General features: G+C 42.8%; 1 protein-coding gene across 8 annotated transcripts in view; it reads left to right on the top strand.

Moving 5' to 3' along the window:
- Nucleotides 1-25,905, top strand: part of FCRL5 (Fc receptor like 5) — an 84,978-nt gene that overhangs the window by 38,635 nt on the left and 20,438 nt on the right. For 4 of the 8 annotated variants that reach the window (XM_077156551.1, XM_077156559.1, XM_077156555.1 and 1 more), the window contains 8 exons: nucleotides 676-696; nucleotides 2,829-3,080; nucleotides 4,953-5,207; nucleotides 5,510-5,794; nucleotides 7,052-7,336; nucleotides 13,783-14,055; nucleotides 18,519-18,797; nucleotides 21,172-21,444. In XM_077156551.1, coding sequence (XP_077012666.1) covers nucleotides 676-696; nucleotides 2,829-3,080; nucleotides 4,953-5,207; nucleotides 5,510-5,794; nucleotides 7,052-7,336; nucleotides 13,783-14,055; nucleotides 18,519-18,797; nucleotides 21,172-21,444 — 1,923 coding nt within the window. Of the gene's footprint in view, nucleotides 1-675; nucleotides 697-2,828; nucleotides 3,081-4,952; nucleotides 5,208-5,509; nucleotides 5,795-7,051; nucleotides 7,337-9,859; nucleotides 10,139-13,782; nucleotides 14,056-18,518; nucleotides 18,798-21,171; nucleotides 21,445-25,905 lie in introns of those variants that run through there. The other 4 variants (XM_077156553.1, XM_077156554.1, XM_077156556.1 and 1 more) reach the window with 4 other exon arrangements.

Here is a 25,905-nt window from a genome sequence, read left to right as displayed (position 1 = left end):
TCCTTGAAATCTGTACAGATTCTCCTACTTGAAACCCTCCACCACTCCCCAGTGTTTCTTAAATAAAACCTGAGCTACTTACCCTCCATGACTTGTATCCAGGAGCTTGCACACCTCTCTAAGCTGATACCCGTCCCTCCCCCTGGCTCCCTATCATCTAGAACCCCACCCCCAACTCTTGAAAACCAATTGAATTTCTCATTTCTGTGCCACTCCTGCCTTGAATGCCCTCCCTCGCCATACCCAAATGCTAACCTTTGCCTGGCTGATTTCTGTGTTCTCATTCACGGTTATCGCAAGGATCACCTCCTTCGGGTACATTCCATGGCTTGCCTCACCCTCTTTACCACACTCACACGGGCCTGGGTTGCTCCTTCTGGCCCCAGAAGAGCCCGTGCATATTTCCACTTTAAGTGCTACAATTATAATGCTTGACTTCCTATTTCTGTTTCCCTTGCCAGTCACCTTATCACTAGCAGATACCATTTCTTACCAAGGACAATGAAGAGTATACACTGGGCATTCGACAAATTACTTAAATTTTTAAAAATGAATTTATTAATGGAAAAGAAATTTTAAATGAATGGGAAAATGGGCATTACCAAAGAATCCTTGCTCTGTGTTCATTCCTGGTTTTTTCTTTTTCTTATTATTTTTATCTTATTCTTTTTGCAGCTCTTGTCAGTGAACAATTAGGTGAGTTCCCCTTTTTTGTGCTCTCTGTATCTCCCTAACAAATACGAAACTTTAGCAATGGCTGCCAGAAGGGATTTGAAAGTGCCACCTGGTCTACTGGCACCTCTCAAGGGCCAGGACAGCTTCCCTGCGTAGGATGGTGACTACAAAAGCAGCTCTCAACCTTTGTCGGCCCTGCACTTGTTCCTATTGCTAATGGATCGCACTTAGACAGGAAATCTTCACCTCTATGGCACAACTCAGGATAAGATGTGCTCCAGTCAGCAAACCAGGGACACGCCATTGAAGTCATCCTGCACTGGAAACGTCCAGCAAGAATATTGCATCCTCCACAGTTTCAGAAGTAAAATCCTCCAGGCAATGTGTGGGGAGCAGAAGATGCCCCACTCTCCAGCTCTGGCCAGTTCTGCTTCTCCAGATTAAGATTTCTTCACCCCATTGCGAGATTGGCTGGGATGAGGATGCAGCAAACCACATCCAAGATGGCATGACTTCAGCAAGAGCTTCGAAGACATTCCAGGCCACCCAATTACTTCTCCCCACTTACTAGAACCAGCAACTCATAGAATCAGAGAATTTTTGAGCTATGATACATTAAGAGTCTGTCTGATACAAGGCCTCATATAGATACGGTTAAGTGACTTGCATCATTTGTAGTGTCAGAGCCAGAAGCAGAGCAAGGTTCTCCCATCTCCAATGTCATGCACACTCCACCAGACCAATGCCCATCAGTGTAAGATCTCTCTCACATTCCTGAAACTAACAATACTAACTTAGCATTACCAATGCGGTAAAAACTGAACACTTCATATTTATGAACTCATTTAATCTTCTCGACAAATATTTGAGATGAACATTGCCATCATCCTCGTTTTAAAGATGAGGGAACTGAGACCCTAAAAGGTTGAGTTTCTCCTGTTCAAGGTCACATAGTTTAGAGAGTTGAGCTCAGTCAAGTCTTCCTGAAGGCGCCGCCACTCGGAGGTACTAGAAGCCACTAAGCCCTAATGCCACAGACCCCAGTTTGTGAAATGTTGCCTTGAATATTTTCAGTATTACACAGAAGAGAAAAAATGTTTCTTTACATTATGACCAAAATGAAAACACAAAATTAAAGGCATTCTCAGAGGGCCCACAGTGAGGAACACTGTACTACATTCTACCACCAGAGATTCATTCACTGGTGTTTTAAATGTATCCCCTCTTACAAAGCAACTTCCTCCCCACAATGATTATCAATTTAGATCTTAGCAACATTGACACCATAACGTAAGTGAGAAGGGTTTTTGTTAGTTTCATTGTTTACCTCTTTTCCTAGGAAAAGGGTTTGGAAAAAGGCACTAACTGGATAAAGGATCAGAGTGCTGGACACCTGGGCCCTTATAAAAAGAAACGCACAGAAAGGGGGAGATTAGAGATGTTTTTAGTTCTGATACCTATTGCCATTCTTTGTGTCAGAGAGCTTCTTAGCACAAGAAGGTATATGAGGAGTCATGAAGAGGGAGAAGTGTTTTGCAAAATAGCTGTTCCATGATTTCAGGATTTCACCTTGTCTAAGTTGTGTCTTATTTCCAGCAAATGACTTGTCCACTCCTTGCTCTGTCACAATTAGCTATGTGACTATGCAAGTGACTTGATTTTTCAGGGTATTTGAATCATAGTCTCCAAATCATAGTATAGGACAAGTTAATCTCTCAAGCTTTTCTCAATGCCAACATCTTATGATAATGTGATTTGTCCTTTTACAGAAAGTGCAGAACTGTCATTTTAATAACTCCTTGGGAAGTTCTTAAGACTTTTGATCATGTGAAGAGGCAGGGGCAAGGAATGGCTTTCTCTAGGATTAAATTTCAGAACAAGCCAACTAGCCATTTGTTTTCCCAATGAGATTTGATAGCCAGTGAATGCACCAGTGTTGGCCTCCTGCAAACTTTTTGCTCATTGCCATCATCTGAGCAATCACTCTCCTGCTAGTGAGGTGACCACCGCTGCCCTGAGCAGGCAGTGATTTTTCCAGGGGGCCTTCTTAGGGAATCCACAAAGCTGGGATACTCCAGTTTATCCCGCACAAACCACTGTGCTGGGACTTCTGGGCACCTCTATGTCTGATTTTTTTTCTCTTTCCTCCTCAGCAACTGTACCTGTGATTTCCCTCCAACCTCCATGGACCACAGTCTTCCAAAGAGAGCTGGTGCTTCTGACTTGCCATGGATTTCATGATTACACAACAGGGAAAACAAAATGGTACCATGAAGACCCTGAATACCATAGAAGTATGAAAGAAATCCCAGGAAACACACTCGAGGTCAACAATTCTGGAGTGTACAGATGCCAGGTCCAGGACTCACCTCTCAGTAACCCTGTGAACTTGATCTTTACTTCAGGTGAGAAAGAAGTTAATGAAATAAAAACCTAAGAAATTATTGCAGTTCATCTTTCTAGCTGGCACCATTCACTTCCAACAACCATTAAGTGAACAGTTTTACTCCACACTGTGGTTAGATATGGAAGGAGAGAGCAAAAAAATCTCTGGGAAAAAAAAATAGCTTCTTAAGTTTGAACAATTATCTGTATCAAACTCATGGTTCTTTCAGTCCAGTGGGCAGTGATGCCAAGTAATGCATGTGGAAGGACATAATTATCCATAATAGCTAAAAGTTGTGGATGAACCCTACAAACGCTATAGTTTCTACCAAATAGACAAATATTTCTAGACTTGCAGTTCTTAAACTTTGACTTGAGTCAGAAATTGCCTGGGTGCTTTTTTCAAACATAGATACCTGGGTTCTACCCTATATTTATTGAATCAAAGTCTACAAGAGAAAGGCCCAGATATTTGTAATTTTTTAGAAGGTGCTCAGAAAAAAAGAAATTTGAGAAGCAATGTCTTTGAACAGTTCCTGAACCTACTGTATCATGTATTTGGAATATTAAATAACATTAGAATTTATATGTGCATATATACATATATATTTACACACATACATAAATAAACAAACATTTTTATATGTGTGTACATACAGAAATATAGAAGAAACATTTCCTTTTTTTTTAGTTCTAAAACCACCTATTTTAAATGTGATGCATTACCTTCCTAGTTAGAATGCTTTTTTAGCTTTGTAATCAAGAAAGCCATGCAGTAGCAAAGAGCACAAGCTCTGAAGTCATACTCCTTCTGTTCAAACACCAGCTTCACCATATACCCACAGCGACCTCGGGCAAGTTTTTTGACACTTGTAAATGTGTAAATGAGATCATAACAGTGCCAACATTGCAGGAGTTTCGTGCAGAATTAATTCAATGACAATGAAGTAATGCTTGCAAAGTACATTGCCATACATGGCAAGAATTTAGTAAATGTTAACTAATGTTATCCCATCTGTATCCCTTATCGGTTCATAGAAGTTGAGCCATATTCCCCTTTCGGCATCATATCTCCAGTCTGTCCTCACACGGTTTAGTAGATATCTGAGCAGTTTATTTAAAGATTCAAGGCTAAAAGAATCCTATTCCTGTGGAGAAAAGGAGGCCAGATCAGATTGCTGGATCTGGTGTGTGACACAAGAGGGCTTAAGGAAGTTTTAGGCAAACAGATGTATCCCAAATCAAGAGTACACCCAACAGGCAATTTGACAACACATTTCAAGAAAAAAAAAAAACAAAACAAAACTTTGAATTCCTATGCTCTTTGTTCTGACAATTCCTCTTTTAGAAATTAATCTACTGAAACAATCATAGAAATGCACCTCAAAAAAATGGAGACTCCTAAATGGCCAAGTAAAGAAGACTTATTAAATAAATTATGTGGCTGCCATTAAAAGAAAACTTTGCAGCCATTGAAAACCAGGTTCAGTAATAACAATGTTGACATAGGAAAGTGTTCATAGTATAGTAACTGAAAAGCAACTTAACAAATACACACATATGCTCCAACTCTGTAAAAAAGAAAAAATGCACACAGGTTCTCACATACATTCACACAGAAAACTGGAAAAATGTAACCCAAACTCCGAGTGGTGAAATAATAGGTGATTTTTATGTACATTCCTGTTTTCCAAATTGTCTTTGGAAATACACATTCATTTTTAAATCAGAAAAAAAAGAAAAATTTGTTGTTGTTGTTGTTGTTGTTGTTTGTTTGCTTGTTTCAAGAATCCTTTCCCTAGGCCCCATTCCTATGAAATCCACTTGGAATGATAAAGAAAAGCAGGGAGAAACCACAGGACAAACCAAATAACTGGTCTTGTTTCCAAAAGCTTCACTGATCCTACAGGCTCCACTTTGGGTGTTTGAAGGAGACTCCGTGATTCTGAGATGCAGGACAAAAGACAAAGCATCGCTGGATAACATGACACTTTACAAAAATCGGAAAGTCCTGAAAACATTTAGTAAAGATTCAGACTTCTACATTCGTCAAGCAAGTCTGAGGGACAATGGTGAATACCACTGTGTTGGGTCGAAGGGACATTCTACCTCCGTTTCTTCAAACAGCATTACAATCCAAGTCCAAGGTAAAGCCTTCGTTATTCTGTGGAAATGGGTTGGTCCAAAGGAGGGTCCCTGGGTTTAGAGAAGTAGAGCAGGAAGCCAAAGGCAGACTGGACTATTATTGACTCTCAGGACCCCTTCCCGCAAGGAACAGAGAAAGTGCCACAATGCTTTGGGCTAAAGGATAGTGAGAATCAGAAGCATCTTCCTTCTCGTTGTTTGCTTCTGTATGTTCTGTTTGCTGGTGCTGAGGGTGAAATGTGTTTTTCTGCAGAGCAATTGCAAGCCTCAGTGCTCTGGGAACTATTGTGCTCCTTCTCTCTAGATCTGTTTCCACAACCTCAGCTGAAAGCCAGCCCATCCAGGCCCACAGAGGGGAGCCCAGTGACCCTGACGTGTGAGACCCAGCTCCCTCTGCAGAGGCCAGACTCCCAGCTCCAGTTCCGCTTCTTCAAGAATGAGCAGGCCCTGGAGCTGGGCTGGAGCAGCTCGCCTGAAATCCAGATTACTGCCGTGCGGAAGGAAGACCCAGAGTACTACCAGTGCCAGGCAGGAACAGTGAAGTCCAGCATCCGGAAACAAAGCCAGAAAATCTCCATAACTGTACCGAGTAAGTGCCTGTGGTTTCAGAGGTTTTCCTGGACTGGGACTAGGAAGGTCAGGGCAGAGCTGCATGTCAGTTTTGGTCTCTAGTCCATGAGGACTGTGCTTCTCCTGCCTGTGGGAATGGAAGCTGTTCTAGAGAACAGGTCCCTACTTTTACAGACATCTTCAAAGAGCTAAGAACCAGAGAAATCCCCCAAAAGAGAGATAGGGTTTATTTTTTCTTTTGATGTCACGAGATCCCACTTTCTTTCCTGTTTATATGCTAACCATTTCTAGGGTTGTGAGCATAAGCTGTGGGCTATGGCAGAGAGCCAGGGCCCTCTGGCTGAGCTGGATGGACTCTGCTCGGCCAGATGGGCAGAGTCCTGTAATGCTAAGTGCCGAGGGGCAGAGCACTTAAGAACAAGAAAACCAAAGGGCAAAGGCTTTGGGAATAAGCTGGTTTCCAACTTGCTATCACTTGGATGATGTTGTACCCACTCCTGCTTTTCCTGAAGCCTCTAAAATTGTGTGGGTTCTGAAGCATGACTGCCAAAAAATGTCCAAACATCTCCCCTGATTAAATCTGGTCTGTCTCATAGGAACTCTATTGGAGCATTAGCAAGATACTCTATGAGAAGGGTGAAAATAGTCTCATTCCTCATAAATTCACTCCCGTTCCTAGGGGTAAAAATGATACTGTTTCTTCTACGCTGCCTAGGTTTTGTTAATCTTCTATTCTAAAGTTACAGATAACAAGTCTTTCAGAGGTTACCAGTTTTAAGGAAGGACAATTCAGAGAAGGAGGTGAGGGTGTTATTCACCACTGACAACACAATAATTTCTAGCATAATATCTCCCTCATCATAACTGATGAAACTGCACCCTCAAGCCCTACTTCCATCCAATTCAATTATCTCCTTCCATTGCTCTTCAAGACCCCAGGATGATGCCCTAAGCCAGTATCAGCATCAGCATCTCTTGAATGACTGTCCCATGCTGCATCAGGGGACAGGTGGGAAGTAAGAGGAGGATGGACAGGGTTGCCTTTATTCCTTGTCCCAGATGCTGCACAAGGTTCCTAAAGAGTAAGGTTCTCCCCAGCCATGGAGGGACTACAGTCACCACTTCCTCCCTCTTCCCAAAGGCAAGCCCAGTTCCATTCCAGACCAACTTCTCGCGTGGTATCAGGAGATTTAGCCCTTCCCATCCTGTGACACTTCTTCTCTCAGCTATCATGCCTCACTGCTAAGCATCTCCTATGTCATTTCCATTCATTTAGGAGTTGTTGCCAGCATCCAAATAAGCACCCGCCCCAGCTTAGAGTGGGTATTTGAAGGGAAGGAGCTGGTCCTCATCTGCTTAGCATATGGAGTTCCAGGGTCCCTTATATTCTCCTGGTATAGAAGAGCAAAAGAACAGACTCTGGAAGAAATGATTCAGAACTCCCAGGAAGCAGAATTCAAGATCTCCACGGTGAGAAACAGTGATGCTGAAGAGTATTATTGTACAGTTAGTAACGGCCACTGTTCCTTTCTCAGCAACAAAGTGACCATCGATGTGAAAAGTGAGTTCTGCCAAATACCAAACTGCCCATAGTGATCCTGGGTGAAAACCACAAGGCACGTTGGGTGGGGGGTGGAATCCAATAACTCAATGCTCCGAACGACCCACCAGAAGTCGGTGTTGAGTCAGAGTCAGCCAAGAGGGCGTTAGGGATAGAAGGGGCTACAGGCCATGGGAGTTTTGGAAACCTTTAGAACTAGAGGTTAGAGAAAATACTCAGTGATTTGGCATAGGCCCACACCCTTCATATTTACATACTCCTGCTCTGTTTCAGCAAAATTTCTCCTGGGAATGAAGTCAGGACAAACAGGACGTTAGAACCAGGGCTGATCAAGGATCATACCTCTGGCTACACACCCCCTCTTTCAGTCCCAATGGCACATCCTTTCCTCACCTTTGGGGGTCCCGGGGCCCCACCAGCTATGGAGGGTGTGGGGGAACCATGGGAGCCTCTCCCCCATCCTGCTTCAGTTTCATCATGAGGCTGAAATCCTAAGGACCCCAGTCCCCTGTGAAGGAGAAGCCTCCCTCAACCTCTCTCTGATCACAGAGCATTCTGGGCCCAGACAGTAGCTGAGGGCTCAGCTAGCAGGGAGATGCCACTCTCCATTAGATATGAGGTAACTCTGTCCACCCGAAGTCGTAACCAGGCTCAGATCATGTGTTCTTCACTCAACAGTCGTAGAGATTCCATCTGTGGAAATTCACAGGCTTTCACTCATGTGGCATCACGGCACTCTCACTGCCTCTGCCCTCCAACTCGGAGCTCCTTCCTATGACCACAGTCTCAGGAACTGAGGGATTCCTTACAGTGAATTATCAACAGGAAAATACACAGGTCTGACCAAAACTCCCCCTAACTTAATAGCTATGAAAACTGTTCGGGGTCCATATTCTCTGCAGCAATCTCTGGCCAAAGAGCAATTACACAGTTCAGCATGATTTGGCTTAGATAATACTCAGTTCTTGATTCTTCTGTCAATCAACAAATATACAGCTTCTCTCAGTGTCACCCAACAAATCTCTGTTCTCTTACCTGCTTCCTTCTTCTGCCCCCAGCCATCTTGATGTTCTCCTTGACTTCCAGCTCTCTGAATAAGTATCTGCTTCTTGTGAGTCTTATTCTTCAACCAGCCCATATGCAATTATACCCCTGGAAGTCTCTACACCATCTCTCTATCACACTTTCCCCCACCCCAAGCTGTCTATCTTTCTATCTCTATCTTCATCTCTGTCTCTATCTCTCTTTTGGTCCCAGCTTCTACAGAACTACAGTAAATGCTTTTCTCTAGTCCTTCTTTTGTCCTCAAGATCGCCAGATGCTTGAATTCCCAATCAATTTATACTTCTCAGGAGCTCCCAAATCATTTCTCTTTCCCAGGGATACAGAGGATTTTGTTGTCCCAATTAACAGTTAATTATTGACAATAAGTAATGTACAAATCCATGTAGGATACAGAGACAGGAGCAACATCACAATTACTCTAAAGATGAAACTATGGGGTGAAGGAAACACCAGACTACGTTTCCTCTTTTGACCAGCATCCAATGTTTGCCCTCAATGTTCTTAGGCAGAGCAGAAGAAACTGGGAAGTATAAATACATTTCTGAGGGAGTTGGTGCAAGAGAGATCCAGGCCCAGGCAGGATGACCAAGAGAGGAACCCAGGACTTACCAGTGACAGAGAGGCTCACCACCCTACTGCTTCAGAGCCCAGTGGAGACTGTGAATTTGCACTGGCCACTGATTGAAACCTACTCAGGGGAAAAGAGCTTTTGTGGAGCTCTGGGTTCTGCTTGCTGCTTTCTCCTCCATTTGTGGAAAACTCCAGGTTCACTCTTAAGGAGATAATGTGATTCAGCACTGGACTAGGGGAAGGAGACAGACCTAGGTCCTGGCTGGGCTTGGAAATAGCCTTTTGAGTGGCATAGGCAGGTGTCCTACCCAGTGTCTGACTCACTTCTTTCCCTTGTCAATAGAGAGGATCAGGTTGGGTGTAGAGAAGGGGGTAGGAACAGAGGAGAGGATCCTGAAAGGTTATGGGAATCCAGAAAGGAAAAGGGTCAAGGTCAAAGCCCTGAGACCAACTCCAGTAATTTGAAAGGAGAAATGAAAACGGAGACCGACAGGAAGTCTCAGAATGATTTAAGCAGAAGAAAAGGCGGCTCTTCCTCATTCAGAGGTCCTAGGGAATTGAGGAAGAAGCTGGTACAAGTAAGGGTGTGAGTCTAATGGTAGCACAACAAGGGGCTTCTCCCCTGAGGGTTTCATTTCCTCTGCAAAATGGGAGTGAGGTCATCTAACAAGGTGGGCTGGAGAAGAGAAGGAATCAGAGATCCTATGAGAAAGGAAAAGACTGGAAAGGGCCAGTGTGGCGCACAGGAGAGAGGGCAGGCAAGAGAAGCCTGGGAGGTTGCTAGGCCACCTTCAGAGCCCAGTGGAGACTGAATTTGCACTGGCCATGGATTGAAACCTACAGAGGGACACAGAAACTACTGCTGACCAATTCTTTTCTCTCCCTCAGTCCCTATGTCTCATCCTGTCCTCACCCTCAGTGCTCCTAAGGCTCCCGCTGTACAGGGAGATGAGGCAATACTTCACTGTGAAGCCCAAATGGGTTCTCCCCCCATCCTGTATCAGTTTTATCATGAAAGCATAATCCTGAAGAATATAGAGGTCAAATCAAGGAGATCAGCATCCTTCAGCTTCACCCTGACTGCAGAGCGCTCTGGGAACTACCACTGCATGGCTGACAATGGCCTGGGGACTCAGAGCAGTAGGGTGGTGAGCCTCTCGGTCACTGGTAAGTCCTGGGTTCCTCTCTTGGTCATCCTGCCTGGGCCTGGATCTCTCTCGCACCAACTCCCTCAGAAATGTATTTATACTTTCTAGTTTCTTCTGCCCCTTCCTCAGGCCAGCCCAATGTCCTTCTCAGCTCTGCCACTCCATGAACCAGCTGTCTGCCTCTTTGGGTCCTCATTCCTTGTGCAGCGCAGGCACCATCACGCCCCTGGGGGGGTCTCCACCTTCTCCCTCCTGGCCACCACCTTCTGAGGAACCAATACTCTTCTTTCTCTCCACTTGTCCTTTGAGTCCCCAGATGCCTGATCTTCATTTGTTACACTGTCTGAGCAGCTACAAATCAGTCCCTAGGGGCACAGTGGTGTCTCTTGTCCCTTTAATATTAGATATCAAGAATTAAGAGTGTGCAAAACCATGTAAGACACAAAGACAGGTAGCAAGATTATAGTTGCTCCAAGGATGTCCCTTCCACACAATCATTTTTACAGCTAAGCAATAAAGTGAGGGGAGGCACACCTGGCATGGGGAGTGGGCGTGCTGAAGGAGGGCAGGAGATAGCCACCTGTGAACCAGAGACTCCGTCACCTCTACTTGCTGGCCACTGCCCTCAAGGTCATTGAGAGTTGTCAAATAGTTGTGAAATAAGTTTTAGGCTGCTGAGCCTAAAATCTCAGTTTTGTGCCATCCATGTCTGACCAAATTCCAGTCCCAGTTTTAAGGAGAGTGTGATTCAGGCCTGACTGGTGACAGAGTCCAGTTATTGAAGGGGCCTGGTAACAGCCTCAGTTTCCTCTCCTGTAAAATGGCCAAACCAGGCTGAAAGACAAACCAGAGTCTTCTCCCATAATCAATATTCAAGATTAGATCGGAAAGGGCCAGAAAACCCTGGACGGACACATCAAATGAAAGAGACAGAGAAGCAGCACTTCTAACATCCAGAAGCCTGAAGAAATTGCAGACAATGACATCATTATAGAAAACACTCAGAGTATATGAAGTTCTACCCACAATGGTTCCTTTAGTCACCTAATAGATAATTACAGTGCACATACTGGATGCCAGACTGCACTAGGGTCAGAGGACACGTCAGACCAGACCAGCATGCCCCTCCTCACGGTGACCTGTCCTATGGCAGGGACAGGTGAGTGAAAGGGCAAACACCAACTAGGGGACAGAAGCACCTTGTAGCTATAGGAGCAAATGGGAAAGCTCCTCAATCAGAGCTGGGAGATGAGAGGAAATGTCTGAGAAGAGTTCAGGTGTAAGTTGAGACCTGACAATGAGTGGGAATATTTCTGGAGAAAAGGCAGAGAAGCTGATAAAGGAAGAAAGGGGCTATGATCCAGGTAGAGGCATATATTAAAGAAAGGAGGAAATGTTCAAGGAATTGGAAGGAGGTCAAATCATATTACAGCAGCATAGAGTGAAATGGTTGGGAGAGGCAGGGATGAGTTTGGGGATGGAGGCAGGACAAGGTAATTCAGACCTCAGAAGCAATGGCAAGGGTTTGGGCTTTATTCTAAGGAGAAATCTGGGTTCAGTGAAGGGTTTTAATGCTGGGTATTCTAGTTTGCTAGCTGCTAGAATGCAATATACCAGAAACGGAATGGCTTTTAACAAGGGGAATTTAATAAGTTGCTAGTTTATGGTTCTAAGGCTGAGAAAATGTCCCAATCAAAACAAATGTATAGAAATGTCCAATTTAAGGCATCCGGGGAAAGATACTTTGGTTTAAGAAGGCCAACAATGTTCAACATTTCTCTCTCAGCTGGAAGGGCACATGGCAAACATGGTAGCATCTGCTGGCTTTCACGTGGCTCTACCAAAAGGGACTCTCTCCAAAATGTTTTCTCTTTTAAAGGATTCCAGCAAGCAACTCCACCTTTGGTGGGTGGCGACACACCTCCATGGAAATCATCTAATAAAAAGTTACCACCCACAATTGGGTGGGTCACATCTTCATGGAAACAATCAAAATGCTCCCACCCAGCAATATTGAATGAGGATCAAAGGGCATGGCTTTTCTGGGGTCCACCACAGATTCAAACCGGCACACTGGGGAAAATCACTCCAACTGTTGAGTGAAGAACAGATTATAGAAGAACCAGTCTGGAGAACAGCTAGGAGGAGAGAAGAGGTTCAGAAAGAGAGTGCTCAGTTGGACAGATCCCCAAGGCCAGCCCCAGCTGAAGGAGAAAGGGTACTGAGAAAGGCTGTGGCTGAGAGATGACAAGAAACTAGGGGAGTATGCTCCACAGAAACCAAGAGAAGGAAGCATTTTAATCAAAAAGCAGTGGGACAAGTTCAGATAAGGCAGAGCTGAGTGATAATGAAAGAAAAGAACTGAGCCGCTTCACTGAATTTAGCCACAAAGCGGTCTGTGAAAGAAAAACACAAACTAGAACCAAAATACCTGGGTTTGACTGCTGCTTCACTACTTACTAGCTGTGTCACTTAACTTTTGGGGGCCTCAGTTTCCTCTTCTATTAAGTGGAAGCAATAATAGCTGACTCAATAAAAATAGGGATTGTTTCAAGAATTAAATTAGTGTATATATACACATAAATGTTTACAAATTATGTATGACAAATACACACACATACACTGGGCATACAGCTAACAGTAAGCATTATATTGTCATCATCATCATTTATTCATAAACATGAAAAATCAGATTGAAGAGAATGAAAACCAGGTTGCAATGGTCAAAAAATGAGTGCAAGGTAAAGAAGTGGAAACAATAAATACAGGCAACTTCTTTGAAAAGTTTGTCCACAAAAGGCAGGACATGAGACCAAGGGGAACATCGAATACAGATAGGGTTGGTTTTGTTTCGTTTTATTGTTTCTCTAATTTGGAGGAAATTAACGCATTTCAATGGTGTTTGGAAGAAGCCTGTAGAGACAGAGAATTTATGTGCAGTACAGAGGCAAGGGGTGTGGGGTCCAGAGAGCAGAAGAACGTTCACTCTGGGCAGGAGAAAGGACAGCTTTTCTGTCCTCACATATCAGAGGGAATAAGGAAGGAACTGGTGCAACTAAGGGTCTTAGATGTGCAGATCTGTTATGACAGATATTACACACAAGTTGACTTAAACCACAGGAATTCATTGGCTCAGGGCTTGGGAGGTTGGAAGTACAAAATCAAGGCATCAGCAAAGCTATGCTTTTTCCCTGAAGTCTGTAGCATTGTGGTGATGGCTTGCCACAATCCTCGGTACTTCTTGACTTGCATCTCTGCCTCTGTCACATGGTGAGGTCCTTGGTCTACTTTTGTGTCTTTCTCTGACTTCTGGCTTCTCTTTGTAAGGCCTCCAGTTTTATGGATTAAAGTCCACACTGATTCAGCTTGTCTACCCTTAAAGAGGCTCTTTGGAGGTCTTTTCAAAGATGAGTTCACACCTAACCACACGTCTTTTGTTGGGATGCGTGATTCAGTCTACCACAGGCTGTGCGTCTGGTGGCAGCCCAATCAGGGCGTCTTCCCTGAGGGTTTCATTTTCTCTGTCAAACAGGAGTGAGGTTACCCAATAAGGTGGAGACAGGAGAAGAGAAGGAGCCGAGGCCTGATGGGAAAGGAAAACACTAGAAATGGCCAGGAAGAAGCAGAAACAACTGCTGACCAATTTTTTTTTCTCTCCTTCAGTCCCTGTATCTCATCCTAGCCTCACCATCAGAACTCCTAAGACTGTTGAGGGACAAATAGTGACACTTTTCTGTGAAGCCAAGAGCGGTTCTTCCCGCATCCTGTATCAGTTTTTTCACAAAGAAAAACTCCTGGGAAGCAGCTCAGCCCCTTCCGGAGGAGGGGCATCCTTCAGCTTCTGTCTGGCCACAGAGCATTCTGGGAACTACCACTGCACGGCGGACAACGGTTTTGGTCCCCAAACCAGTGAGGCAGTGAGCATCTCCGTCATGGGTAAGTCTTTGGCTCCTGTTCATCACCCATCCTAGCTCAGATCCCACTCTCACCAACTCCCTCGGACGTCTGCATGTACCTTCCACTTTTCTACCTTAATCACCCTAATCCCACTCTTGACTCCCTTCTCGGCCCAACTCTGCTTATGGGTCTCATCCAACCCTGGCTCAGCCAGGGCCCTAATGGTAGCTCAGCAGACTCCTTTTACCCAATGAATTTTTTTTTTTTACAAATTATCTTCTCATGCTCTGTATTCCAGGGGATTTATTGTTTAGTCCCCAGGCCAATTTTTCTTAGCTAGGTGCACAGAAAGCATTTCATATTTCCCACTAACACTTACATTAGCTGCAACACAGTCATTGGACAAACACCAGGTAAACCTGAGTATCTCCAAAGAGTTGTCAAGCAGCTAGAGCTCTCACAATAGATTTGGAAAGCTCCTCCGTTTCCTGATGTTTCTGTGATCCTTTGTCATCCAACCTATTAAATTCATTGTAATTTTATTGTCCTGTTTAAATTTTTGTCAACATATGGCATACATTCAGAAACAAACCATACATGTACAGCTCATCATTACCTCTGTAATGATCAAAAAGCTATTATTTTAGGAGAAAAATCATTTCTGTTTATCTTGGATCCTTGGTTACTAGAGTGAAAGTCCAGTTTTCTTTTCAGAGAAAAAGAGTGGAATGATAGAGGAATCTTGAGTCGTGGTATCTGACTCTTTTATATCACATGAAATTGGAGCCCCATCCACACGTCCCTAATGGAGAAGGTTTGTGTAAAGGATACGCAGGGATTAAGAAACACAAGAAAGGGTAGCCAGATTTATAGAGCAAGAACTGAGCGATCCCTCAGAATATAATGATTTTCTCAGAAATGGTTTATATTGACACCAATGAGCTAGAAGCACCATTCCTCTCTACTCAAGCTCACCAACTATTTTCTTTCTCTGTCCTCCTGTCCCCACTCCTTTGCAGCTCCTAAATGGTTTCCATTCTAATTCCCTCTTTCTCCTGACTTCTGTTTACTTATAGCATCTGCTGACCTACTAATTGTAATGTTGATTGCCTTGAGCTTCGGAATACTGCTTCCTCACTCTTTCAGCTTCTGCACCAAATGCTTGCTTCCAAGGCAGTGGTTCTGATGACTCAGCCTCTATGCTACCTTCTATAAATGGTGTGTTCTTAAATCAGCTGCCCACCACGAGTTCAACAAATTATGGCCAAGATAGCAGGGACAACACAACAAGTAAAGAGCTAAGTTCAAGAAAATACTTTTTTAGGGGATTGTTAGCATGATAGGGACTTTGAGGTTTCGTGCGAGGGCCAATATACACGAAAGACACTTTGCTTGGGTCATCTGATACAACCATGTGTCAGAAGAACTGAATTGTAGCTCTGGTCCTGAAAACAAGCAGTTCATGATGTAGGCAAAACAGTTAATGTTTTCTTATCTCACTGTCTTCATCTTTATTGAAAGCTATAAAAGACAATAACTGGGACCCCTTCTAGCCCCAGAATTCTGTGATTTGAGTTGGAATGGGAACCAAAGCCCAGGAATCCATGAAGCCCTGGGAGAAAATGAAATGAGGAGGAGACTGAGAAGCATTTGTGAAAGCCCCACATAAGACTACCAGGGAAAACTGTGGGTACCACAAAACAGGGCAAATTTACCTTGCAAATCAAAGGCGAGCACCATCTTGACAGAGTCTCATCAGGCCTCGGAGGGGAGAATTAAGGGTATTTATAGGGCTATGGGAGTAGGAATTGGTTAGTAGGTGATTGTAAATGTAAGCATGGTCTGGTGAGACTTTGAAAAGTAGATAAGCTGCTGCAATGGTCAGTGATCTTTACCTAAAAAGGCATGAATCCATGTGGAGTTCCTATTACTATGGTCTTTTCTTGGAACATGTGAGTCTAAAGGAGTTCTTCTTCCTCAATTACTTTTGTTCCAAATCATAGAAATTGAGAATGACCCAAGGAAGACACTTCATTATAAACTAAGAAAGGTAAATGTCCTGAGACCCAGACTCAAACCCAGAGTTTAATCAATCTGGGAAAGCCCACAGCCTCAGGTCACTCTCTGTACCATTATCAGGTTTTATTTTCTTCTAGCACTCTGCAAGAGGCCTGCAATATCTAAATCTCTGTTTCTTGTCTGTCTCAACGTCACCAGGGTATAAGCTTCATAATTGCAGAAACTCCTGTCTTAGCCTCCACTACATTCCTGTGACTTTATTCATTGAAAGATGGGTTGTAAGCAAAAAAGACCTAATATATAATCTTTGCATACATTTGACATTATAAAAGAGAAAGGGAAAACATAATAATAATTTTAAGAAAAGTGCTTTAGGAAACAGAAAAATAACCAAATTCTTCTGGATATTCTCAAGATAATTAAAAACAAATGTGGGCTCTGGCACAAAATGCAAAGAGGAAATAAAAAAGGTCAAAGAAGAAATGAGAAGATATGAGAAGAAACTTTTAAAATGATCTGGCAGAGCTCAGAAAATAAACTCAAGAAAGCAAAGCTATTTTAGAAAAATGAAATCTAATTTTGAAGCTATAACAATGGAACAGATATTCTAAAATTTTTAATTGCAAGGAGAATAATTTGAAAAATAATAGAGAATGCAAAGTAGGAAGACACAGAAATAAAAGAAAAGAGAAAGATTATAAATATAGATATCAGACAATGGAGGTCCCATATGTGCATAACAAGCAACTCTAAGCTTAAAAACAGAAGAGGAACGAAACTCAAAGATGCAATCATTTTCCTCTGAAATAAAGGAAGACAACATGTAGATTCAAAATGTGCCATGTTACAATAAATGAAGAATAAAAAAATAAGACAATTTAATGACGCTATTGAATTTCAAGATTACATATATTTATAAGATGACAAAATCCAGTCAACCAACCTTTATATTGAATCAATATAAAGGACTCCTAATACAGAGAATGTAATATGAAAAGTGAGCACTACATCTATTTAGATCAGAGGTTCTCAATTCTAGATGCATATTAGAACCACCCAGAGAATTGTGTGAAAAGAGCTATTACTAAGCCACTCTCAAGACCAATCAAATGTCAAGTGGGGCCCAAGTATCAGTATTTGTAAACACTGCCTCCCATAGCAGTATTACACAAATAGAGCTGAAAAACACTGATTTAGATATAGAAACAAAGCCTAACTGACTATGAGAATTACGGTTACATAACAAAAAGTAACAATTATAAACAGTGAAAATGTAAAAAAATATATATATGTAACTAAGAAAAATCAGTTGGTCAAAGGGAGAAGATCAAATAAGAGAGCAGGAATTTTCTCATTATCGTGATTCTTACATGGGGGAAATATAAAAAATTGATTTGATAATTTTTTTAAATGAATGACAGGTTTCAAGATTTCCATTTGCAATTTATTTCTTAATACTTTACAGACAGTAGCACATGATTAATGGTTTATATTTCACAAGCAGTCCATGAAAATTGGACTAGGAGCCTATAGAGTCACACAGAAGAGAATGAATGAATTATTCAAATGGAGGAACTATAGAGGCCAGTTCCAGGGAAAGACAGTAATGAAATTAAAATAAGCCACTGCATTTCTATGACCATAATTGACCAGTGAGTGGGGAAACAGGAACTCTAATATAACATTAGAACAAGTGAAAATCTGTTGGACTTTTTGAAGAACAATTGGCATTATATACCATCATTTAAAATGCCCACACCCCTTATCCCAGAAATTCCACTTCTAGAAATTTTTCCTAAGAAATACATGCACAAATACACAGTGATGTATTTACAGGGTAGTTTAATGTGGCATTATTTGAAATTTTTTTAGAGCACTGTAAACTTCCGTCAGTAAGGAATTGGTTAAATGCTTATGGAAAATTAATACAATGGAATGCTTTGCATTGTTAAAAATAATAAAAATTTCTCAAAAGTCATCAATTTTTACATTTTAAAGTGTTGCATTTTATAGTATGTAAACTATACCTCGATAAATTGGATTTTAAAAATGAATAGAGGGTGCACGGGTGGTTCAGTGGTTAGAACACACGCCCTCCATGCGGGAGACCCGGGTTCGATTCCCGGATCACGCACCCAAAAAAAAAAAAAAAGGAGTAAAAACGAAACTAAAAACAAACAATAACAACAAAAAATGAATAGAACTGATCACCAAGTAAGAGCATAGAAAGATGTCCCTCATATATTGCTAAGAGGAAATGCAGTTTGTAGGCGAGAATGTATATTGTGACCAACGCTCATGTGTGTATTTATGTGTAGTGTGTGTGTGCGTTTCCACATAGAAAAGATCTAGAAAGCACCACCAAATACTCAACAGAGGTCATCTCTGGAAAATGGAGGTAAAGGAGAACTTTTCAGTTTTTACTGCATGCAACTCTATAGAGTTTGATTTTTTTAAGATCCTGGCGTCATTTCCTCCCCCAGTTCCAGCGTCTCGCCCTGTCCTCACCCTCCGGACTCCCAGGGCCCACGCGGTGGTGGGGGACGTGGTGGAGCTTCACTGCGAGGCCGAGAGGGGCTCTCCCCCCATTCTGTACCGGTTTTATCGTGGGGGCATCACCCTGGGAAGCAAGTCAGACCCTTTGGGGGGAGGAGCATCCTTCAACCTCCCTCTGACCACAGCCCATTCTGGGAGCTACTCCTGCACCGCCGACAACAACCTGGGGATCCAGTACAGTGTCGCAGTGTCACTCAGGGTCACGGGTAAGTTGGTCTTCCCATTTAGCTGCACAACAAGAAACAGACTGTCTTCTCTACCCCCACAGGGCTCCTCAGGACTGTTTGCTTTGTGACATCATGGTAGTCACATTGCTTACTAGATTTCCATCCTGCGAGTTCTTGTTTCTACATTTTCTGAAACACAGACCCTTTGCTTGCTGCACTTTCCTTGTGGCAACATTCTGTAGCCATTGTAACAGAAACTTCCCTAAGGTAGCAGTGAAGAACTTTCAAAACACAAACAATATCCTGTTCAACAATGATGAACAGTGATGATAAAGTTCAGGGGGTCTCACTCAGAGGTGCTTTAAATGTGGTTCCCTCTGCTGTCAATCGATTAAAAGCACAATACATTCTTTCCCTGACTCACAAATTTTTCTCTAGCTTCTCCTGCCCCTGACCCAGAGCAACTTGGGTTCCCACCCAGGGACCTTGCTAAAGATTTCCCAACTACCATCCTCCTGCCTCCCTAAGAGGCCCTGCTCTGTCCAGCTGTCTCACTCTCTCCCACCTCTCCCTGTCAGGGGCTGGCCTCCTGGTCATGTCCCACTCACAGTGAGGGCTTTGGCTCCTCAGTCACAGTCTTTCTCTTTACCCCAGAGTCTGCCATCATTCCATCCATCATTCCATGGATGACCCACTCAACCCACGGCTTGCACTTCTCTTCACATCGGCCACCCACCTCCACATGCACACTCTGCTCATCTACAGAATGACTATTTTAAGCACCAATTTTCTGACCATGAACTCCTATCTTCTACTTGCCTCTTCAGCTCCTCTCACCACAACCGTTCTCTGATATTCAACAGAACTACTCCCTCCTAATCCATTAGGCCCCTCCTCGTCTATATGTCTCTCCAAATCTAATCCATATCTCATGGCTGATCATTTCAACGCTTCTCTTCCCAATTCTCTCAATGCCTTTGCCTTTGATCTTTTTGTCTCATTTGCTGGCAAAAGCCCCAAATCCCAATATTGGATGAACCTACTTCATGGGCTCTAACCATTATTTTACGATGGTAGAGTTATACAGAAGAAGTAGGGCTTGACAAATGAGTGTGATTGCTGAATCATATTTATGTTTCTTTGGTCTCCAGTATCTTGGAACAGCTAGAGGTAGAAGCCTAAAATTGTGGAATTGTGGATTTCAAACTCTGAAATCTGTTCTGCAACTAATTGTTCTGATCTGCTTTGAAATTTGTTGCTTTTTGTATATATGTTGTTTTTCACAAAAAAAAGGAGAGGAAGATCAATTGTTATAATAAATGCACAACTGTGTGACGATGTTGTGAACCACTGATTGTGCAGTTTGGATGATTACATGGAGTGTGAATATATAATATATATCAATAAATAATAAATAATTTTTTAAAAATCCTCACCTTTTGAGGCTTCGCCTAACTCTCCAGCCTCCTATTTCATGGCAATCTTCAGAGCCTTCTCTTGGTGCTTCTGTTTCCTTGTTTTAATAACTTAAATGTGCCAAGCCTCCTCCTAACTCAGGCGCTTTGCCCATTGTGTTTGCCTGCCCAGTGCATGCTCCACTTCCATCTTTCAGTGGTTAATTTTTTTTTTTTTTTATGGGCAGGCTCCAGGAAACGAACCCGGGTCTCCGGCATGGCAGGCGAAAATTCTGCCGCTACGCCACCATCGCACTGCCCCCAATGGTTAATTTTAAATGTTACTTTGCGGGGAAGTTTACCCATGCAAGATCAGGTCCCAGCATTATCTATTTCAGAGCACACTGTTCTTTACTTTGCACCAATTATCAAAGTTTTTAATTCATATTTGTATGATTATTCAGTTGCTGCCTCTTCTAGATTGTAGGCTTCATGAAAGCAGGGACTCTGTCTTTCTCACCCTTGAATTCCCAGCATATAGCACAGTTCCTGGAATTTACTAATTGCTCACCCAATTTTCAATGACTGAATGAATAAAAGAAGGACCAAATAAATTAATCAATATTCATTCCTTTTGGGCCCCACTTCTGACACAGCCCAGGCTCAATCATATCCCTGGCTACATAACCAACAGGTCTCTCCTGTTTCTCATTTTCTATTGAAATGATTTCCCCTTTTTCCTAATTACCTTTAACTTCTTAGTTGCCTGGGTTTCAATTTAATCTTTGTTTACACATTCCCAAAATACATTTGAGATTGTATAGCCAAGTATTCGTAACTATAGCAGCACTACACAAATGCTTTTATTTCTGCAGAGCTGAGGAAGTGGTATCTGAATTCTGAGTGATGTCAAAGGTCATTAAAAACAGAGAAAAATATTTTCCTGGTTGAAATGCATTTAGTATGGAGGTGTACATGGAAACAGTGGAAGCTGACGGCTAACTGTATTCCTCCCTTAGTTCCAGTGTCTCGCCCTCTCCTTACTCTCGGGGCTCCCCAAGCGGTAGTGGGTGACCTGGTGGAGCTTCACTGTGAGGTCCAGAGAGGTTCTCCCCCCATCCTGTACCGGTTTTACCACAAGAACGTCACCCTGGGGAGCATCTCAGCTCCCTCTGGAGAAGGAGCATCCTTCAACCGCATTGTGACCCCAGAACATTCTGGAAACTATTCCTGTGAGGCTGAAAATGTCCTTGGAGCCCAACGCAGTGAGGTGGTACCACTCAACGTCACCGGTGAGTTGGCCCTGCCCACTAGCAGCTTGACTAGTGGATATCTGTGTCTTTTCTCTCTGGTAGTGAAAACGGAGCTACAGGGGTACTCAGGGCTTTTTGCTGGTGTGACACCCCAACATTAACCTCCATTTGGAAGTCTGGGATCCTTCCTGTGATCTCAGAACATGGACCTTCCCAGCAGCACAGTTCAAAAGCAGTCTTCCTGAGTGTCATCAAAGCTCCCTCACTAAAATTACAGACATCTTAGAAAATAACTATATTCTGATCTGCTATGATGGTACCAAAGAGAACCAAAGAATTCATAGCATTGGTTTCTCTACCCCCAAAAAGGTCTGGCCATTCCTTGCCCAGGTTCTTCACTCACTGACTTCCAACAAGCCTCTACGCATGGGCTTCTCCCATTACCAAGAATACACACAGCCCTCATATTTCTACATTAAAAATCCTACATTATCAATGTGCACAGTCTGCCAGGATAGAGACTCAGTCCAACTTAGTTATTCCCAAGTCATTCTTAAAGCAGGGAAGGGGAGAGAAGGAGGGCATGCAGTGGCAATGAATCTTATGCATCAAATTCTTTCTTTCTCTAGGCTGCCCCTTGTCCTCTGGCTATTAAGTATAATATCCAAAGGAAAATTGTTCTGGGGCTCTGAATCTGCTTGATGATATTTCCTCTACAAGCCCAACTTCCAAGCCCCTTTTTAAGAAGTCTATGATATAACAAAATTTATTAAGGACTGTTGAGATGAACGTCTAGATCTGGCTCAGAAGATAATTAGCTGTATCACATGGCCAAGAATCTGTCCCTCTATTGACCTCTATTTCCTCACTCATTAAGTAGGAAAATCAGACAAGATGAAAATTATATTCATCCTCAACTGTATAATTCTATGATTTCAGTGGAGAGAGAATATAGTGCATGAGGATACAAGGCTTCTGGAAGGAAACATGCAAAAGGAGAAGCTGGGAATCACTTCTCCTGGGATTCATCCCAGCAAAACAGGAGACCTTGAAATAAGCATGCAAACACTCTCTGAGATGCATACAGCAAAATACAGGCTGATATTCAGAGTTCTTCTTGTCCAGATCTGTGGGTATCATAAGAAATAGACACAAAGTCACACGAGTAGGTTGATTTAGGAATGCTAGCCCAGGATCCAGCATCTCATCAAGACAGCCCTCTCTTTGCCATCCAGGAGGTGACTTGATTTCAGATTTGATATTTCCCATTCACCCAGACCATTCTTCTTCCCTCACCAGCAGCACCCACCTCAGCCAGTTTTCCTCTGAAATTCCCAGTTGCTCTTGCCACATAGTTTACATCTTACCTCTTAGGTCCTCCATGCAGGCATGTGCCACTGATCAAGTGCTGTGCCCTCTCTGCTCACAACACAGTAAACCAGCACATTTACCTTCTATACCCTATATTCATGATTTTCTGTTCATCCCTTCTCCCTTGTATCCATGGTTCCCAACAGAAATGCACATTACCACTTCTCCTGTTATCATTATATCTAAAAAGGCTTCTTGCCTGGCCTTCATGAACTGTGTCTGAGTTCTGGAGCTAGGACACAGGTCATGGAGATCAGGAACTTCCAGAAAAAAAGAATATTTATTATAGCATCACCATCAACAGCATCATCATCAACAACACTTACTGGATCCTTACCATACACCAGACCTGTGCTCAGTGCACTGCATGTAGCATCTCACGTAGTGACATACAAGGTTGGTACCACTTTTATCCCCAGCTGTTCTAGTTTGCTAGCTGCCGGAATACAACACACCGGAGACAGATTGGCTTTTAACAAAAGGGGATTTTTTAGTTAACGTATAGTTCTTCAGAGGAAAGGTAGCTAACTTTCAACTGAGGTTCCTTCTTACATGGGAAGACACAGGATAGTCTCTGCTGGCCTTCTCTCCAGGCCTCTGGGTTCCAACAACTTTCCCCAGGGTGAATTCTCTCCAAAGGCCTGGACTGTGCTGCGAGTGCTGAGATGAGGTATGCTGAGCTGCTTGGGCTGTGCTACGTTGAGCTCTCTCATTTAAGCACCAGCCAATTAAATCAAACATCATTTATTGCAGCAGGCAGCCTCCTAGCCGACTGCAGATGTAATGAGCAACACATGAGGTTCACATACCATTGGCTCATGTCCACAGCAACAGAACTAGGTACCTTCATCTGGCCAAGTTGACACCTGAACCTAACTACCACATGTCCACCCCTTGTCAATTTGGCAACTATATGCATCACTTTAAATGATATTAAAGTGGCACAAATTCTCTTCTGACTGTGGACCTATGAATCTCAAAACAAGTTATCTGGTGCCAATATGCAAAGGAGGGACAGTCACAGGATCCATAGGGAGAAACTGGAAGGAAAACCTGCAGGCCAAACACCATTGGATTTCAAAGTCTGAAAGTCATTTATCCTTCAGCTTTAGAAACTGGCAGTCCCACCCTTTCCAAGGGCCTATGCAGTGGCCCACCTCTTTCCAAATCATTCTCTTCACAGTTCCTCCAAAATCTTCCCCTTAGCCATCAAAAAACCATGCCAACATATCAGGTATTTGCAAACTGCAGCAGCACTCCACTCTCCGGTACCAAACTGTATTAGCTAGGGTTCTCTAGAGAAACAGAATCAACAGGAAACACTCGCAAATATAAAATTTACAAAAATGTCTCACGTAACTGTAGGAGCGCAGAGTCCAAAATCCACAGGGCAGGCTGTGAAGGGTCTGGATGAACTCCACAGGAGAGGCTCACCAACCAAAGCAGGAAGAGAGCCTGTCTCTTCTCAATCCTCCTTAAAAGGCTTTCAGTGATTAGATTAAGCGTCACTCATTGCAGAAAACGCTCCCCTTGGCTGATTACAAATGGAATCAGCTGTGGATGCAGCTAACGTGATCATGATTTAATTCTTTGAAATGTCCTCATCGCAACAGACAGGCCAGCACTTGCCCAACCAGACAAACAGGTACCACCACTTGGCCAAGTTGACACATGAACCTGACCATGACACCAATTTTCAGGAGAGGAAACAGGCTTAGAGGAGTGCAGTAACTAGCTTACAATCTGTTAAAGCCAGGTATGAAACATGGGCCAATCCAACTCTTAACATTAGTCTGCATTATAATTAATAATGTCCTTTGTGCCCACATTTGAACACAACTTTTTAGTTTTTAATAATTTATTGTTCTGAAAGAATACTTAAATCTTCATGACTAAAAAAAAAATCAAGCAGTACAAAAGGATCAGTTTCGAAAAGTCTCTTTCAACCTTCTCTCATGCACATTCACGTATCACCACTGTTAACAATCTCACGTATATCCTTCCAGAAATACTCTTTAAACATAAAAACATACCATTTTTCTCAAAAGATAGAATCATGTTACACATGTTGTTACGTGTTTTAGTTTCCTGGGCTGCTCAAAGCAATACCGCGAAATAAGTTGGCTCAAACAATGGGAATTTATTTGCTTGCAGTTGACGGCAGGAAAATGTCCAAATCAAGGCACATCAGGTGATGTTTTCTTTCCAAAGTCAGGCAGCTAGCAATCCTTGGCTCCTCTGTCACAGGGCACATGGCAGCCTCTGCTGATCTCTCCCTTCTCTTCCAGTTTTCATTGATTTCATCTTCTTGCTTCCTTGGCTTTCTCTCCTTGTCTTGCTTCCATTTATAAAGGACTCCAGCAATAGGACTAAGACCCATCCTGAACGAAGTGGGCCACACTTTAACTGAAGTAGCCTCAAAAAAAGATTCTGCTCACATGGGTCTACACCCGAAGGAATGGATTAGATTTTAAAAACATGTTTCTTTCTGGGGTACATGCAGCTTCAAGCCACCTCTTTAGGAAATGTGCATTTTCACTTAAGAATATACCTTGAGGGGAAAAGAAATGAAAGAAACTAAAGTTTCAGTGGCTAAGAGATTTTTAAAAAGAGTTAGAGGTCATTTTGGAGGTTACTCTTATGCAAACTTCAGCCAGATTTTGCAAATTGCCACAGTGTGCCAACCCCGCACCAATAGTATGCCTGAAAATCCTAGAGAAAAACTCTGAGCTCGCAGGGTGCCCCAAATTGCTAAAAGTATCTTGAGGAAAAAAAAACAAAGCTGGAGGTCTCACGCTGCCTGACTTTAAGGCATATTATGAAGCCACAGTGGTCAAAACAGCATGGTATTGGCATAAAGATAGATATATTGACCAATGGAATTGAATAGAGTGCTCAGGTATAGACCCTCTCATCTATGGACATTTGATCTTTGATAAGACAGTCAAGCCAACTCACCTGGGACAGAACAGTCTCTTCAATAAATGGTGCCTAGAGAACTGGATATCCATATGCAAAAGAATGAAAGAGGATCCATATCTCACACCCTATACAAAAGTTAACTCAAAATGGATCAAAGATCTAAACATTAGGTCTAAGACCATAAAACAGTTAGAGAAAAATGTAGGG

Source organism: Tamandua tetradactyla, chromosome 4 (assembly GCF_023851605.1).
Source record: "Tamandua tetradactyla isolate mTamTet1 chromosome 4, mTamTet1.pri, whole genome shotgun sequence".
NCBI classification, from domain to species: domain Eukaryota; kingdom Metazoa; phylum Chordata; class Mammalia; order Pilosa; family Myrmecophagidae; genus Tamandua; species Tamandua tetradactyla.
Note: the sequence above shows the minus strand (reverse complement) of the source record. Positions and strands in the feature narration are given on the sequence as shown.